At 36.5% G+C, this 17,888-nt stretch overlaps 1 protein-coding gene across 1 annotated transcript; it reads left to right on the top strand.

The window, feature by feature from the left end:
- Positions 1-3,479: 3,479 nt before the first annotated feature.
- On the top strand, positions 3,480-17,102 carry LOC107583009 (transient receptor potential cation channel subfamily M member 5-like). Its single transcript, XM_016269069.1, has 24 exons — positions 3,480-3,556; positions 3,990-4,167; positions 4,785-4,849; positions 5,285-5,533; positions 5,601-5,703; positions 5,786-5,904; positions 5,984-6,289; positions 7,276-7,377; positions 7,497-7,625; positions 8,046-8,175; positions 8,786-8,931; positions 9,018-9,130; positions 9,212-9,307; positions 9,400-9,446; positions 9,530-9,762; positions 9,840-9,955; positions 10,034-10,166; positions 10,246-10,420; positions 10,687-10,852; positions 12,215-12,396; positions 12,723-12,855; positions 13,151-13,223; positions 13,565-13,661; positions 16,930-17,102. Exons 2-24 carry the CDS (start codon positions 4,023-4,025, stop codon positions 16,950-16,952), a joined length of 3,081 nt encoding a protein of 1,026 aa, XP_016124555.1. The 5' UTR covers positions 3,480-3,556; positions 3,990-4,022; the 3' UTR covers positions 16,953-17,102.
- The last annotated feature ends 786 nt before the right edge of the window (positions 17,103-17,888 follow it).

Below are 17,888 nucleotides of genomic sequence, written 5' to 3'. Positions count from 1 at the left end.
GTCTTTGATTAAAAATAACAGTTTATCTGCAAATGTGGTAAACTCTCTCTTATCATATTCTTCTTCTACTGCTCATATCAAGACCGCATATTTGTTTTCCCTGGCCTCGCCGCCCACAACTGTTTGTTTGGTTTAATTCAACCGCGCAGAGAGCTACTAGGCGCAGAGCGTCGCGAGCTCGTGCTGGAACGCGTCCAGAGACGTGTAGCGTGGGCGGGGCTTTCAAATTCACGGCTTCAGAAAAAGTTTCATTAAATATCTCGGGAATCCGGCTGATGGCAAACTAGAGCATAATTGGATCTCATCTGAAGAATAATTGATCCCTAGTAAGACGGACAGATGATCAAAATGAAGAAAATCGAGAAAGAGAATGAAGGAGTTGGAGGAGAGAGAAAATCCGAAAAAGATCAGGTGTGTTTGATACATTTTATTGTTCATGCTTTGTCAAGTTCATATTTGGTCATATTTATTTTGCCACTGCATTAAAACGAGGTGGCTTTTCATACTATACGTACAAAGCGCTGATTAGTTATAGGGGAAACTCGTAAAACTGTCAAATGTCTGATATGAGTCCTGTATCAACACTGCAAAAACATCAGACGTCCGGAGATCCGATTTTGTGAGTGCAGGTTTATGCACCTGTACGAAGTTGAATGACAAACTTTTCCCAAGCTTTTCCATGTTTCCATACCATATTTTGATATTGTCTTGCACCGCTGCGTATTTGTTTAGTAGACGCTTTTATCCAGTGGACTGAGAACAAGCAATTTATCAAAGGCAGAGTCCTGCTGCCACTCCTAATACATTTCAATAAGTCTCCACCTTAATATGTAAAATGTATTAGGATATGTGTCTTAATATGCAACAATTGTAAGCTACATGCAAATGTAATGACTGTTTTAATGGCGTTTCCAATCAGGTTTGGATTGGATTGTCTCTGGTGTTACTGAGGAAAGTCATATGCAATGATTAACCAAACTTTAAAGCACCATATTAAAATTATAAGCTTGTTTAACAGGTTTTTGCACTTGCTCAATGTACAGGATGAAGATGGGAGACCTATTTATGCACGTACATGCGTATACACACACACACACACATTTGTCTGTCCTATAAGATGTTTACATTTAAGATATGCCAGAGCTTTGTGTTCTATGTATTATTCATTTCACTATATTGCTATTTCATAATTCTCAAAATGCTAAATTAATAAAGCAATTAAAAAGTCATTACATGCATGAAATAGAAATTGAAATGTCATGCATTTATAAAATATATTAAATAAAAATATACACATTGTTATAGGAGAATGAAATGGAAAAATACAACAAATCAAGATGAAGATGGATGATAGCATTGTCAAATTACAGAGCTAGTATATTTTGTGTTACGCAGAATTGTCATCCATTAAAAAGTATATTACAGCTCTTATGTTGGATAAGCAAACATGCTGTTTGTAGTTGAAAACAAGTTGACCATGTTCATTTAATTTTAGCAACCTAAGAAGTCTTTCTCTTTTTATTTTGTTTTAAATGCTCCTAAAGGTTTGATTATTATCTCAGCTTAGCATCTGTTTTAATAATCAAAACTTTTTGAGACTTTTTTTCCCATTGATTATGTAGTTTCCAAATACAGTTATCTAATATGCAGCCGTCTTCGCCCAGAATAAAGTTTTTTATTTATAATAAAATTATAGTTAAAACAGTTATTGGCTAAGTACAATTATTTTGATTACTATAATTATCATATTTTGTTGTTCGATGTGGGAGGCAATCATTGGTTTTGAAATAGTTAGGCAGTAAGTAGGCAGAAGTCACAAATAAGCTGTTAGTTTCTGTGATTTAGAATCACATTTCACACATTTCCTTGGAAATGCTTTTGCCATTCAAGCGTAATCTCATAGTTTGTTCTCCTCAGTCACTTAACTGTGAAAGAAAAGAAACCGGACCTGCATGTGAAAATGTCTCTGACTCATGCTTTACTGTGTAATGTCTGTGTTGTAGAGCTGGATCCCAAAGATGATTAAAAAGAGAGTGTGCACCACCTTTGTGGAGGACTCATCCAGGTACAACAGCCATTTTCCATTTTCTCTCGCATTCAGATTTACTTGCGTATGCAGAAAATCCATTCAGTCCTTTCATACTCTCTTATTTAAAACAGACATTGATCTTCTGGTAATATGATCTGAGCCGTTAAGTAGCTGATTTGGTAATATAGGGTGGGTCAACAAACATGCCGTTTTTTCTTGAATGAAGGTGAACTCCTAGCCATTTGTCAGCACAGTACATTTTCCCTGTCCTTTTCCCATTTACGGGCTATTGTTATGGAATGATTCACAATAGGGTTTGGGCAGGTACTGTTTTCATTTCATTTATTAATTTTAGTGATGATGTGTACATTATGTGACATACTGTTTTCAGCTATTAATGTCTTCATTTGATGAATGAATTGCAACATGAATGCACACACAAAGGAGATTGATTTATTTTTTCTCTTTAAGTCTCTTCCTCTGAAATGATGGCTTGAATAGTTATTATATCAGAATTCTGAAACCTGTTTTAACAGTTCTCTCTCTCTCTCTCTCTGGTCATATCAGATTGTGAAACTGGAGACCACTTTTTTTACAGTGAAGACTTAAAGCAGGGAGTGAAGTGGCAGATTTGTTCACTGAGGTCTTGCATAAGCTTGACTGAACTGTGTGTGTGTCTGTGTGTGTGTGTGTGTGTGTGTGTGTGTGAAAACATCCACAGATGACAAGTCATGAGATGTCCTTAAAATTACGAAGCTGATAACAAAAATGAAACGCTAATGACACTACTGTGGCCTTATAATTTTATCATATATGTGCATTGAATATATTTAATACACGAGTTTCTCAATTTGAGTTGAATTACTGAAATAAATGAACTTTTCCACGACATTCTAATTTATTGAGATGCACCTGTAGACATCCAGAGACCAAGTATATTTTATGAATATTTAACTCTGATTTGGATATGGTTCTGAGTTCATGTTTCAGGCCACCTCTCGCTCACAGAGTAGATCAGGTAGGACAGGTAGCTTTACTGAAATGTTCTGTAAAATAAGTATTAATAACTGTTTTCATGTACCCAGTAATTAGTGACTAGTCTTAAGGTCAGTGATTGACAGGCCAAACTAGTATTACTCAACAGTGGTATTCCTCCAGTGTGTGTGTTTCTAGTGTGTTGATAAGGTTTATTATGTATATGGTAAGAATGCAAATGTATTTAATCTAGAAGTGTTGCATTATGGTAAAAACCTTTATCAGTGATGTTGTTTGTGACTTTTATGTATTTCCATGCAATTTAATTACGCTACTGTGCTGAATCATTTAGGTAATAGTACTTTTAATTGTCTTTTTCCAGGGGCTTGGATCATAACGTCAGGTCTGAGGGAGGGTGTTGGCCGTTGTGTAGGTGAGGCAGTAAGGGATCATTGTGCAACAGCTTCATCTCTTTCCCAGGCCAAAGTTATAGCTGTTGGTGTTGCGCCCTGGGGATTGATTTACCAACGTCAGCAACTCGTAAACCCACAGGTATTACCGTATGAGTCCATTCTGCTTCAGTATCAACAGTTCACACGAAAGCCACACTTAAAATGTATGAATGTCAAAAAATGCACATCTCGTCAGTAAAGGCTCTCCTGTGATTAGTAGTAAATGAACCCGACTTTGCGTAACTTGTCAGTGAACTACGGCTCTGTGTAGTAAATGCCGTTCCATCTGAAAACACGTGCTGGAGATTTACTACTAATCACAGGAGCGCCTTTACTGACGAGATGCGCATGAAAATCACATTCGATTTTTTGCACAGCCCTAATTTTAAGTGTAGTTCAATATCCAGATATGTTTTACAGAGTGTACAGTAGTATTTCACTAATGTCATATAGACCTGAATAGTGTTTTGAACTGCTGTAGGACTTTGGCTAGGCTGCTCTGTAAAAACTTATGGTTGGTTACTCTTTACAAGGGTAGTTTCCCAGCGCGGTACTATGTGCACAACATGCCCCATGAATGCAGCTGCCTGGACAACAACCACCAGGCCTTCCTCTTGGTGGATGGTGGGAGTGTAGGACACAGAGGTAGTGAAACAATGTTCAGAGCCAACCTGGAGGACTTCATATCCCATCAGCGCACTGGCATCTGGGGTGAGAGAAAGAAGAGCACAAAGTCTCTTCTTGAGTCGTCTTCTTGAGCACAAAGCACAACAGCAAATTCCCAAATCCTTTATCTAACACCTTCATCAGGGACTGCGAAGGGAAGCACAAGCACATCCCTGAGGAACCATGCACTTCCTTTTATTCAATAAAATAAATATCAGCGAAGTAAACACAAAATGAGAGGAAGGAAGAGGGAAGTTAAACACTGGTGTGCTGCTATATGAAAAACAGTAGTGTTTTGGCATTTAGTAAAGTAAATGGCCTCAGAATTATTTCATTTAGTAGTAGTAATAATGTTTATTGTCCCTACACAGGAAAGACAGGAAAGTTGTTTTTTGCAGCATTACATAAAATGTAATCCACAATCACAAAGACACCAATATATATATATATAAATGTACACCTTTTAGAATAAAATAAGGCTAAATTTGCATGCAATATGAGGACTACACTGTCCTCTGATGGATCAGAATGAAAATGCAGTTCTGAGACTAATGGAAACTAAACACTAGTGCCTTTCGGTTGTTTGTTTTTACTCAGTTTAATTTGAGTAATGCTATACTTCTCTTATATTAACAAATCTGTCTTCTTCCTGTCCTTAACAGGTAGTGGAAGCATTGAGATTCCTGTTTTGTGTGTGCTGATCGCAGGAGATGCTGCAATGCTAGAGGTCATTACGCAAGATTATTTTAATTGTTTTAATATGAATATATTATATATAATATGGCTTTTAAAATAATACAATTCGTTTTTTTATTAATATTATTTTTTATTTTATTTTATGTACCTATTCAATGTAGTCTGGGTCATCTCCAAAAGCATGAACAAACCAATGCAAATTAAAAGATTACTTTGTTGTTTTCTTCATACTTTTCTTAATGCCTGTAGCCTGTAACCCGACTGTCCATGTGCTATTTGCATTTAGCACTGTTTTTGGAATGAGGCCCACCAGTGATTTATTATACACCTTTTACAGTTACAGTCATAAATGCTTATAAAAAGTGTCTAGGGATCTAAAATGTAAATGTATAGTTTAAAATGGCAGTTTTATCCATTAAATCAGTTTTAATCATATTTAAAATTAACGATATCTTTCTTATTGCAGAGAGTGGATTTATCTCTGAAAAACACCACTCCATGGTTGGTGCTGGCAGGCTCGGGTCCAGCGGCAGACCTGATAGCAGCAATACTGAAGGATCTCAACATACCTCTGAGTCCACCAGTGAGTCCCACTTTACCGACCGCTGCCGAGGAAAGCAGGAAAAGTGCCAGTGTTGAGCTAAGGGACCAAGTGAGAGAGAAAATGAAGAAACACTTCCCTTCTGTAACTGAACTGGAGAAGCTTGTGGATCAGGTGAGCGTACAACAAGAGGCCGAAGGGATTTCTTTTACTTTTAGTTACTTTGCTCTTTTTCACACAGGCACTCAGTATCTATCACAACCGAGATCTGATCACTGTGTTTCATGGAGACCAGGAAGGGCGAGATGATTTTGACAGAATCATCCTTAGAGCTCTCGTAAGAGGTGAGATTAAATCACTTGCTCTGAGAATTCAACACGTTTACAGTATATACTTATGGGTTTATGTGTGCATGTGTGTGTTCAGCTGCTAAACGGGATGCTAATGATCCTAGCGAGTACACTGAAGAGCTGAAACTGGCAGTGGCCTGGGACAGAGTGGATATTGCCAAGAGTGAACTCTTTAATGGTGGCATCCAGTGGAGGGTAGGATTAATAGCAAAATGCATGAAACCAAATGTGTGTTTTAACATCACAGTTTCTATTGATTTAATCTTTCTCTTAGTATGAAGACCTGGAGGAATCAATGACTGATGCGCTGGTGAACGACAAGCCCCATTTTGTGCGTCTGTTTGTGGAAAACGGCTTAAATATTCTGGATTATTTGACGTATCATCGTTTAGAGAGTCTTTACAGCTCACTGTCAGACTGCAATCTGGTGTCCTCATTCCTCCAGAGGAGGCTGCAGGAGCGAGTGGGCTTAGTTGGCTCTCAGACCCGCTTAGCTTTACCTGATGAGAATTACTCTTTCAAGAGCCACGCCACCACCCTCACCACCCCGTCTGCTGCCCGAGACCTCACCCTGTATGAGGTAAAAGGATTTAAGGATTTAAAAAAAAGAACGTAACAGAGAAATTATAAGACTATATATATATATATATATATAAACACGACGGTTGAGTACATACCTAGGTTTTAGTACAGCAGGGGGGAAAACATAAATGCTTTTTTTTTAATTAAACAGTTGTTTACTGAACAAATTGCTCTCTTTAAATAAATACAATTATAATTAAATGTTTTTTTAGGGATAAAATGTACCCCAGCTTCTGCTCTAAACTATAGTGAGCCCTTTTACATTACTATAAGATTAACAACAGAGCCCAAACTTTAGTTTAATTATTATTTATTTTCAAATATAATAATCAACACTCAACTTAAAAAAAATTGTATGCAAACATGTAAATTGCACATAATGCAGTTTTTAAATGAACTTATATACCTTGTTTCATAACAGATTTATTTGTGTCACGCCACATCAAAGAGCATCAAATCAACATTTATTGTTTGAATTTCCTGAAGAAAAAAATTGACATAATTTGAAAGATGAGACTTTGTTTCTTTTCAAAAGTAACAATATATAAATGTCACACACAAAGATTTTTCAAGTATGGGGAAACAAATGGAACAATAAAAACCCTCTGAAATTTTCAGTTTGATTTTCAATTTTATTAGATTGCTCAAGCATGTTGCCAAATAACTTGTACCTTCACCATGCTTTGTCTATACCAAAAATGTATGAAGATACATTTTTAGTGGGCTTTCACAATTTCCTTTGCTTGAGAAATCAAGAAATTATACAATTGCAATTCAATTTAATTTGATTTAGTCGAGTAAGATGTGTCAAATATGCTTATGAGTTAGTTATTATTGTGCAGTTTCCCACTTTCCACAGCATTTCTTACACATGAAATCAAGAACCATGCACTCCATCTAAAAAATAAATAAATAGAACAAGGAATAATAATGATGTCTTCACTAAGATAACATCTTCATTATGATTTTTTCTTCATCTCTCAGGTTTCACGGGTGTTATCAGAAATCATGGAAGATGTCTGCCAGCCATTTTACTACACTCCTCTTGGAGTAGAACAGGGATGGGCCTCAAGGAAAGCAATGAAGGTTCCAGCCAGGTTTTTTCAGAGGTTTTGAGATTGGTGAAATGATTTGACTTGCGGCACTTATGTTAATACATTATAGATAACAATGTTGTGATCATAGTTTCTGTCTTGTCCTTTCAGCATGTGAATAAGTTGCTGCGAACTGAGAGTGTGTACCGGAAACAGCGCTGTATGTCTCCCTGGATAGCTCTGTTCATTTGGGCTGTTCTTCAGAATCGCAGAGAAATGTCTATCTACTTCTGGGAAATGGTATTGTTTTTTTTTATTACTATCAGTCATAGTTGAAACCCATATCATGTTCTCTGCTAATTCTTTCTAATCTCGAATGATATTTGGTCAGATATATAGCCTACGTTTGCAAATGAGTAGGTTAAAGTTGCATATGACAGTGATCCTGGACTCTATACTGACACCTAGTGTCAGTATAGAGTATTCAGCTGTTGATGCAACTGTAGAAATGTCATATTAATTTATTCAGCAAGTAAAAGTGTCCAATAGCAGGAGGGTTGCATGCAGAATACCACAGATGTATTATTTATTATGACTATTATGATTGTTATGAGTCATTGATCATGATAATTCCCTATGTCAGTGTATTATTATTATTATTATTATTATTATTAATTTTGCTTTGTTTTGCTCCTTTCCCCCTCTCTCTTTCAATGCTAGGCGGGGGAGTCGGTGCTAAGTGCTCTTGCTGGGTGTAAGATATTAAGAGAGCTCGCCAAGTTGGAGACAGAGACTGAGACCAAGCTTTCCATGAAAGAACTTGCTCAAACCTTTGAGAATCTGGCACATGGTGGGTGTGAATCAAGTTAAAGAGATGGCAGATGGGAATGATTTTCAGTGTTCCAGTGGGGCCCAAATGTATGAAACAGCTAGTGAAAATGCTTGTATTTTATGTTTATTTCATATATATATATATATGTGTGTGTGTATGTATGTATGTGTGGATGTGTGTGTGTGTATGTATGTATGTATATGTGTGTGTATATATTATAATATTTAAACAGAATGCAGTTTTGCATTCCACGGTGCTGTTTCCATCATTTTTCTATGCAAATCTGCACTAGACAGACGTGTTTGACTGTTACGCTTGCATTTTTCACATGACACACCATTCTAAAACCTTTTAAAAACAATTTTTTTTCATGTTCCGCATCTTGTGATTTTAATGGTCCCTAATACTTATAATATTTATAATATATCAATATTTAGTTTATTTTAAGGTTCTCAGATCTCAGATTTTAAATGTGATCTCAGATGACTGTTTAGTTATAAAGTTTAAAGTCAGTAAGATCTTGTTGTTGTTTTCCAAGAAATTAATACTTTTATCCATCTTTAAGTCTTTAGCATTAAGAAATCTTACATTGCATGCATTATGTGTTTTCTCATGACTTTCTTCATAGATGTGTTCAGTGAGTGTTACCAGAGCAATGAGAGCCGCTCTTTCAAGCTTCTCATCAGACAGTCACCTGTATGGGGTAGCGCCACCTGTCTGCAGATGGCCACCGCAGCTGACGCCCGCCTCTTCTTCAGCCATGATGGAGTGCAGGTAAACAGTGCTCATGTTTACCTGTTGGAGTGTCGATATTTCTTAGTTACATTGGTGTCATGGTTCTTCATCCCATCCATGGCTAGACTTTACTGTCAGAGATTTGGTGGGGGGACATGGACAGCAATACAGAAGTGTGGAAACTAGTCCTCTCATTTTTCCTGCCTCCCTTGATCTACACCAACCTCATCAGTTTCAAGTCAGTACCCAATATTTTCGGCCAAGATTAGTTTTCTTTCTGGTACAGTCATCAAAGTTTTAATGCCCTTCGATCTCTTAGGGAGCAGGAGAAGGACGAAAATCCAGAGGAATTTCATCAGGGTAAAGAATTAGACAGCGTCGAAGGAGCCGAGTCGTTGGCTGATGTTATAAACACGTAATTCATGGTTTCTCAGCACCATAAATAATTTTACTAAGTTAAAGATCAAACACAGATAAAATAAAGAACGTCATACATGTGCTTCACAGGGAGGACGACGTGGAGGAATGTAAAGCTTTAAGAGGAAAACCGGAAGGTGCGTCTAAATGGCATGATCACAAATCCTGTTAAACTTTGACTTGCTGTAAGGAGCTTACATCTTTATTTTTTATATTACAGCATCAAAGGCGATCACTCTAAAACGGCCTTTTTTATTGCACCGATGGCGGCAGTTCTGGTTTGCACCGGTCACTTCGTTTCTAGGCAACGTTTTGATGTACTTCCTCTTCCTTCTCTTGTTTGCTTACATCCTATTGGTTGACTTCAAGCCCCCGCCTCCCGACGGACCTGCCCCCTCAGAGCTTGTGTTGTATTTCTGGGTTTTTACTCTGGTCTGTGAGGAGATTCGACAGGTACGAACAATCTTCATTGCGTTTACACACATTTCAATGCACTTGTTCAGTCTGCTGAATCGTGATCTCCCTCTCAGACGTTTTTTGTAGGATCTACCACTGTACTTCAAAGGATGAAGTTGTACATCCAAGACATCTGGAACAAGTGTGACATCACGGCCCTCGCGCTCTTCATTCTTGGGCTTATCTGCAGGTGAATTCAGTGAAATCTGTCCTGTGGATGTTTGTGCATGTGATGGTATTGGTTAGTGCATGTGCGTTTTTGTTACAGGATGTTTCCATGGACGTATCATTTCGGTCGTGCGGTACTGTGTGTCGACTATGTGGTCTTCACGCTCAGACTCATTCATATATTTGCAGTTCACAAACAACTTGGTCCCAAAATAATAATAGTTGGGAAAATGGTGAGAAGGAGTCTATCATTTTCAACGTGCCCTAAAAAGTGCATATAATCCTGCTAAAGTATGATCATATGCTCCACAGGTGAAAGATGTGTTTTTCTTCCTGTTCTTTCTGGGGGTGTGGCTAATGGCATATGGAGTAGCCAATCAGGCACTGCTGTACTCCTATGACTCTCGTCCTGGTTGGATAATTCGGCGCGTGTTCTACAGGCCATACATGCACATATATGGGCAGATACCACTGGATGAAATTGATGGTGTGTGTGTCTTTGTGACTCTGTTGTGTGTTATTTTTGCTATACAGTTCCATCACAGTATACCTTTCAAAACTTTGGGGTCTATTTAAAATTCTGTTTTCTATCGAAAGTCTATTTTTTGTGACAATGTAAAAAGTCTGACTTTTACTTTTGATTAATTTAATGCATTCTTGCTGAATAAGAGTAGTACTTACTGACCCCAAACGTTTGTACTTTCAGCTGATTTTATTGATTGTGTTGTAATAAGTTTTGTTCTTTGACTCTAGCTGACAAGCGACAGGAGAGAGAGTGTACAGATAATGTCACGCTCATCCATCAGGGGGCGGAGCCATGCCCACAGTCTGATGCTAACTGGCTGGTTCTTATTCTGCTGTCAGTCTACTTGTTGGTCACCAATATTCTGTTGGTGAACTTGCTCATTGCAATGTTCAGGTAAAAAAAACTACACCATCAACACTGATATAACATCACATGCCTTCCTGTTTGTATTTAAAACAATGATTTTATATGGACTTTAAAATGAATTACAGTAGCTGCTACTATGAACTGATGTTACAAGTGTTACATGTCTGTATATGCAAGATGTTAGATTGCTAGATTTCTCCAAAAGTTAGCTCCATGGGCACTTGAGCACAAGCAGGTTGAGTGCTTATTAATTTATAAATATTTTGAAATGGCTTAGTTAAATAACATTTAAGTTAAAAATTGCATCTGTGTAGTAACCAGTTTATGAAAGCAATAATTATTCGTTATTAGCTGATATTACAAATATTTAGTTAATATATACAAGAGTTGAAAAGTTTCAGGTCAGTAAGATTAAAAGAAATTAATACTTATATTCAGCAAGGATTTATTAAACAGATCAAAAGTGACATTAAAGACACTTATAATATTGCAAAGAAATTCAAATAAAATATTTCATATAAATGCTGTTCTTGTGAACTTTCTATTCATTAAAGAATCCTGAAAAAAATGTATCATAGTTTCCACAAAAATATTCAGCATCACAACAGCAGCTTTCAGCATTGAAAATCAGAAATGTTTCTTGAGCACTAAATCAGCATATTAGAATGATTTGTGAAGGATCATGTGACACTGAAGACTGGAGTAATGAGCTGAAAATTCAGCTTTGCCATCACAAGAATAAATTACATTTTCAAATTTATATAGAAAACCATTATTTTAAATGTATTACTGTTTTTACCCAGTATTACTGTTTTAACTATTTTTGATCAATTACATTTTTAAGACACATAAGACACTCATTTCAAAAACAATTAAAAAATTGTACCAACCCCCAAATTTTGAACAGTACTGTATATTGATTGGATATATGTCAGCTGATATCGGATTTTCAATTATTCATGCTCATTTCCCCTACTTTTACATTTAAATAACTTTTGCCATCATCTTATTCTCACATAAAGTTAATCTTTAAAGACATAAATAATGGAACTAAACAGTTAAATGAAATCTTTAGCCAATTTTAAAATGTGTATCCATGATTCATATTGTACATTATTATGCGTAGTGCAGCATGTATTTATTGTGTCTTTTTTTTGTATTTTTAGACAAAATAGTATAATAGCTTTTAGTATAATAGCAAAATAGTTTTATGAAAATAATAATCAGCGTTGGTATCAGACAGAATTGTATTATTGGTGTATGCCTAGCAATGAAACACTAGTGGCAGAAAGGGTTCTTTTGCGGCTTCAATACTCTATTAACAATACAGCACGACCTCTCTAGCTGTATTGCTTAGTATGATTGTGTGTTCATGCTATTTGTCTACAGTTACACATTCAATAAAGTCCAGGAGCACAGTGATGTACACTGGAAGTTCCAGCGCTACAACCTGATCGTGGAGTACCACTCGCGCCCCTGCCTCTCCCCGCCCTTCATCATCATCTCCCACCTCCATATCTTCTTCAAAAGAGTCATTCAGAGATTGCCCTCCAATAAGAGCCAACACTTTAGTACGTTCTGATATATGATGCTACATTATATACAGTCTCATTTGATATAAGGGATAGTTCACCCATGAAAATCCTCTCCCTCATGTCGTTCCAAACCTGTATGACTGTCCTTCTTCTGTGGAACTTTAAAGAAGATATTCTAAGAAATGCATCACTGTTTTTTGTCCACAAAATGGAAGTCAATGACTGTTTGGTTACCATCTACCTTCAGAAAAGAAAGAAAGTCATACAGGTCTGGTCAGACATTAAGGTGAGTAAATAATGACAAGGATTTCATTTTTTGCAGGAACTATCCCTTTAACCATGAGGTGTGTCTTTTTCCATAGTGTTGGACCTGAAAAGCAAAGAGGCCAGTTTGCTAAACACATGGGAGTCGACACTGAAGGAGAACCTGCTTTCCACACAAGGAAAGAAACAACGAGAGAGTGACACGGAGCGGCTCAAACGCACCTCCACAAAGTCAGTCAACCCTGTTACTGTTCTTTCATACTCTCAGATCAACAATTAACAACTTATTTCACATACTTCACATATGAGTTCTAAAAAAGATGAGTGAGTGGAGAACATATCCATCACTGACAAGTAGATCTGTATGTAATACACACCCGGGGGCATTTAGTAACCTCGCAGTGGCGGCTCTCGTTTCGCATTTATGTGCGTGTGAATGGGGGGATAGACTGTCAACTCCTGCTGAATCAGGCACCGGCGTCTTGAATGACAGAATGTGTGTATTTGTGTCCATATGTGTGTGTAGGGTGGACAGCGTCCTGAAGCAGATGTCGGAGATTTGCGATCACGATCGCAGGTTGAGAAAACTGGAGTCGGAGGTTAGTGACGACTATGCACACCTGTCTACCTGTGGCTATCAAACACATTGACACCTGTTTTTAAATCCCAGCAGCGCCCCACAGAGTGCACGCATGCGTCTGTGGGTGCAAGACTATGGGCCTTGCCTTATTTTAGCTGCAGCTGTTGTGTTTGCTTGCTCAGCGCAGACCAAGGCCCATCTGTCATTCTCCCTATCACTGTACGAGCCTTTAGAATGTAGATCTACTTTGAGAATGTGCCAAGCTGTCAGCCGATCGATGTAATTAATGAACCTGTGCTTTAAAGGGAACCTCAGTTTTTTGACCAATACTCTGTCTTTTTCTGTTTGCTTGTTACGCAGGTGGAGTACTGCTCTACTGCCCTCTCTTGGATAGTGGAGGCGCTGTCTCAGAGCGATTTTGTAAAGCAGACATGTCCACCTCCTCTTCCTTCCAAAGGTGTGGTGCTCACTCTCCTTTGCCTTTCCCCCTCTTTGCAGTGTCAAAGTGTAGCTTATGTTTCTCAGGTTCCCTCTTAGTAACAGTGTTTACAGTGTTGGTTTGGCTGTAACATTTTAATGATACTTATTTACATATAAATATACAGTTACAGTACTTTCTTACTGATGGAGACATAACATCATCACAGACTCTCTCTCTCTCTATAAATAAATATATATATACAGTATATATATACAAAAATGGAGGGCATCCTTGTGGCACTCCTGGAGGTGATGTTGTAAAGCAGACACGTCCACCTCCTCTTCCTTCCAAAGGTGTGGTGTCCTGTCCACTCTCCCCTGCCTTTCCCCCACTTTGCAGCGTCAAAGTGTAGCTTATGTTTCTCAGGTTCCCTCTTAGTAACAGTGTTTACAGTGTTGGTTTGGCTGTAACATTTTAATGATACTTATTTACATATAAATATACAGTTACAGTACTTTCTTACTGATGGAGACATAACATCATCACAGACTCTCTCTCTCTCTATAAATAAATATATATATACAGTATATATATACAAAAATGGAGGGCACCCTTGTGGCACTCCTGGAGGGCACAAGATAGATAGATAGATCGATAGATAGAAAGAAAATGTATGTATAAATCTTAGTGTTTTCACATTTTTAATTACTTTTATACACTATCAATATTATGTTAACTATCATGTCTCTTCTGGCTTTGTTTCAGGTATTGCTTCTAAACGGCCCACTTTTTCCAGATCAAAATTATGCTGATAATACAGATACGTAATCGTGTGCATATTTTATGAGCTTGTTTTTGTATGATTCTTTGTGCCATTTCAGCTTGACATGTTAAATGTCAAGAAGACATTGTTTTTTACCAGATTTCTTACATTGTATCAGAAAGAATGATATGATTTGTTCTAAAGTTTTGAAATATCATATTTTGATTTAATTATTTGAGTTGATAAACCGCAACTAGGGGCATGGAGAAAATGCTCCTTTGATAGAAAAGAAAAAGAAAACAATAAAAATAATGTATTTATAATTTAAAAAATTATCATTTTGTATAAATATACATGAAGACTTCAGATTTCTTTTAAATTAGCATTTTTATCAGGCGCCGTATGTTTACGTTACAGGGTTTCCGCGGGCCCTTAAAAAGTCTTACATTTAGTTGTATCAAATTTAAGGTAATAAAAAGTCTTAAACTGTACAAGAGAGCACAAGATAGATAGATAGATCGATAGATAGAAAGAAAATGTATGTATAAATCTTAGTGTTTTCACATTTTTAATTACTTTTATACACTATCAATATTATGTTAACTATCATGTCTCTTCTGGCTTTGTTTCAGGTATTGCTTCTAAACGGCCCACTTTTTCCAGATCAAAATTATGCTGATAATACAGATACGTAATCGTGTGCATATTTTATGAGCTTGTTTTTGTATGATTCTTTGTGCCATTTCAGCTTGACATGTTAAATGTCAAGAAGACATTGTTTTTTACCAGATTTCTTACATTGTATCAGAAAGAATGATATGATTTGTTCTAAAGTTTTGAAATATCATATTTTGATTTAATTATTTGAGTTGATAAACCGCAACTAGGGGCATGGAGAAAACGCTCCTTTGATAGAAAAGAAAAAGAAAACAATAAAAATAATGTATTTATAATTTAAAAAAATTTCATTTTGTATAAATATACATGAAGACTTCAGATTTCTTTTAAATTAGCATTTTTATCAGGCGCCGTATGTTTACGTTACAGGGTTTCCGCGGGCCCTTAAAAAGTCTTACATTTAGTTGTATCAAATTTAAGGTAATAAAAAGTCTTAAACTGTACAAGAGAGTAATTATGATTTCAGGAGGTCTTAAATTTGGGGACGGAAAGACCAGAATTGTCATGTGGCTTAATGTGACGATTAAACTTCAAACGGCTATTATTTCATTAAATAAACATGAGCGCTGCATGTTTCAAAGTCCGGTGCTTATTTGTGTACTGCCAACTGCCAAACTGCTATATTTCTGCCGTTCCGAAAGCGCCTCCTGCTGGCAGAGAATGAATGTGCATTTACAACATCCAGCAGCATAATGAACTGTTTTGCACAGCTAAATAGGCTAAATGGAGGTTACTGACATCGCTCAGCTCACGCCAGCTCTTACATTAAAAATAAGTTGGAAATATAAAAAATTAATAGTTTCCATGGATCTAGTCTTTGCATCTGTTTGTTTGATGTTTGAATCAGGTCTCCTCTGTTGCCACAAAAAAATTGTCCTAGTAGAACTGCGGTCCTGAACCTGCAGCCTCCAGTATTGCAGGAACACAGTATTGGGGTTGTTTTTGTTCAGACCAATGTAAAAATTGACCCATGTTTTTACCCTGCAAACACACAGAGCTGTAAATGTGAACTGGTGGATCGATAAGAAGATAATGCATTATAAAAATCTAAATGGTAAAAGGTATTTATATGTTATTGAATTAATATAATAATTTATTGATAATCATTGTTTCAATTAATATAAGGATTAATAATTTTGACTCATCCATTTTATTAAAAATGGTTTAAAGACTGAAATGTGATGTGTATAATTTTATAAAACTTTTTGTTTTTGTGAAAACTTGTATCTGAACTGTAAATCATGCGTTTTACAGTCATTTGGGGACCCACCCCACTCATGGTATTAATTTTATTTGTGCAGGTCTTAAAAAAGGTCTTAAAAAGTCTTAAATTTGAGCTTAAAAATCCTGCAGAAACCCTGGTTTAGTAATTTTACTTTAATGGCAAATAAAAGGTTATTTGTCAGTTATTGAATGCATTATTTTTAAAATGTTTAATGATATTTTCATAGGAGCCTGATAAAAAAAAACTAATTTGAAAGAAAAATCTAGTGGTCTTTGCATCTGAAGTCTTAGACTTAAACTTTGAGAATAATGCTCTTGGGAATAAGTATAGTACGTTTCAAATAGAGCTATAGAGCTAATAAATCTGTAATTGCATCTTATGTTTTTTTTCTTTCTTGTTTGTTTTATTTGGTTTTTCTAATTAGACAATAATTTTTTAGCTCTTAATCATTGGTCATATGTTTCCTACTGATATTTATGCTTTGTCTTGTAATACAAAATAATTTATAAGTGAATTTCAGTGCAGATCCAGAAACCTGTATTTTTATGTTTTTTTAAAAAACTGTTTTAAAATGGCTTTAGTGCACCAATTAAACTTAAATTTGCTTTTACATTCTCTTCTTTGCTTTCTATTCTCAGTCTTCACCAGTGGCCATCTGTAATGACCCTGTCCCCTTTTGAGTAGCATTTGATTCCTAGGTTGGCATGGTCTTAGTCTCCTACAAGCCTTACATGGCAAGAGCTGCGGTCGATGAGGATCAGGTTTTCATCTTCAGTAAGTGTGGAGTGAGAGTAGGGGGGGACTTGACTCTTCTAAGGATCTTTGCTTAACTCTAACTGGAGCTAAATCAGCACATCATCTTAGTTTAACCACCCGCTCGGTGTGAACATGGAAGCGCTGCTGTTTTCAGAACAGAATCTGTGTGCAAGCAGCTTTACTTGCATGAACATGCATGTAGAATTTTAACATTTAGCATATTAAATAATTGAATTTGCTATGTTGCCCATTACTACACTCTTACAAATGAAGGTTCTTTATTGGCATCTATGGTTGCCAAAAAACATTGAAACCCCTATTTTTAACAGTGTTGTGTATCACATTTAGCAGATTTAACCTTTAAAGCTTGAAAAGTTTGTGTCATCATCATGTGCTTAGACGTAGACATCAATCATAGGGCATAAAAGCTCATAATATTTGTAAATGTACTCATAAAGAAGTGATATATTAACAAAAAATTATCATATCCACAAAATAGAATTGCCCCAAGCAATTGCAAATCTAAAACTGAAGATGCATATTGAAATATGCAGACTGAACAGAGAAGTGACCAGGTGGAGCGCAGGCTGAGAGTTTTGGTTTATGAGTGAGGAGGACGTGATTTTAACAACTTCTGGTCTGAGTGCTATCATGAAAAAAGTGGGTCTGATCAAGATACCAGGCCATACACATTCAGCTCTTCTCCTCAGAGTAGAAAGAGCAGGATAAAGAAAAAGAGAGGGAGTGAAGATGATCAGGGACCTGATATCTCAAAGGCATGTCTGCATACATATCCACTTTCAACCACATTGCAATTTAACATCTTGCTAAACACCCCCCC

This window comes from Sinocyclocheilus grahami, unplaced genomic scaffold (genome assembly GCF_001515645.1).
Source record: "Sinocyclocheilus grahami isolate Dianchi unplaced genomic scaffold, SAMN03320097.WGS_v1.1 scaffold49.1, whole genome shotgun sequence".
In the NCBI taxonomy this organism is placed as follows: domain Eukaryota; kingdom Metazoa; phylum Chordata; class Actinopteri; order Cypriniformes; family Cyprinidae; genus Sinocyclocheilus; species Sinocyclocheilus grahami.
The sequence above is the reverse complement of the archived record's forward strand: the minus strand, read 5'-3'. Positions and strand labels throughout refer to the sequence as shown.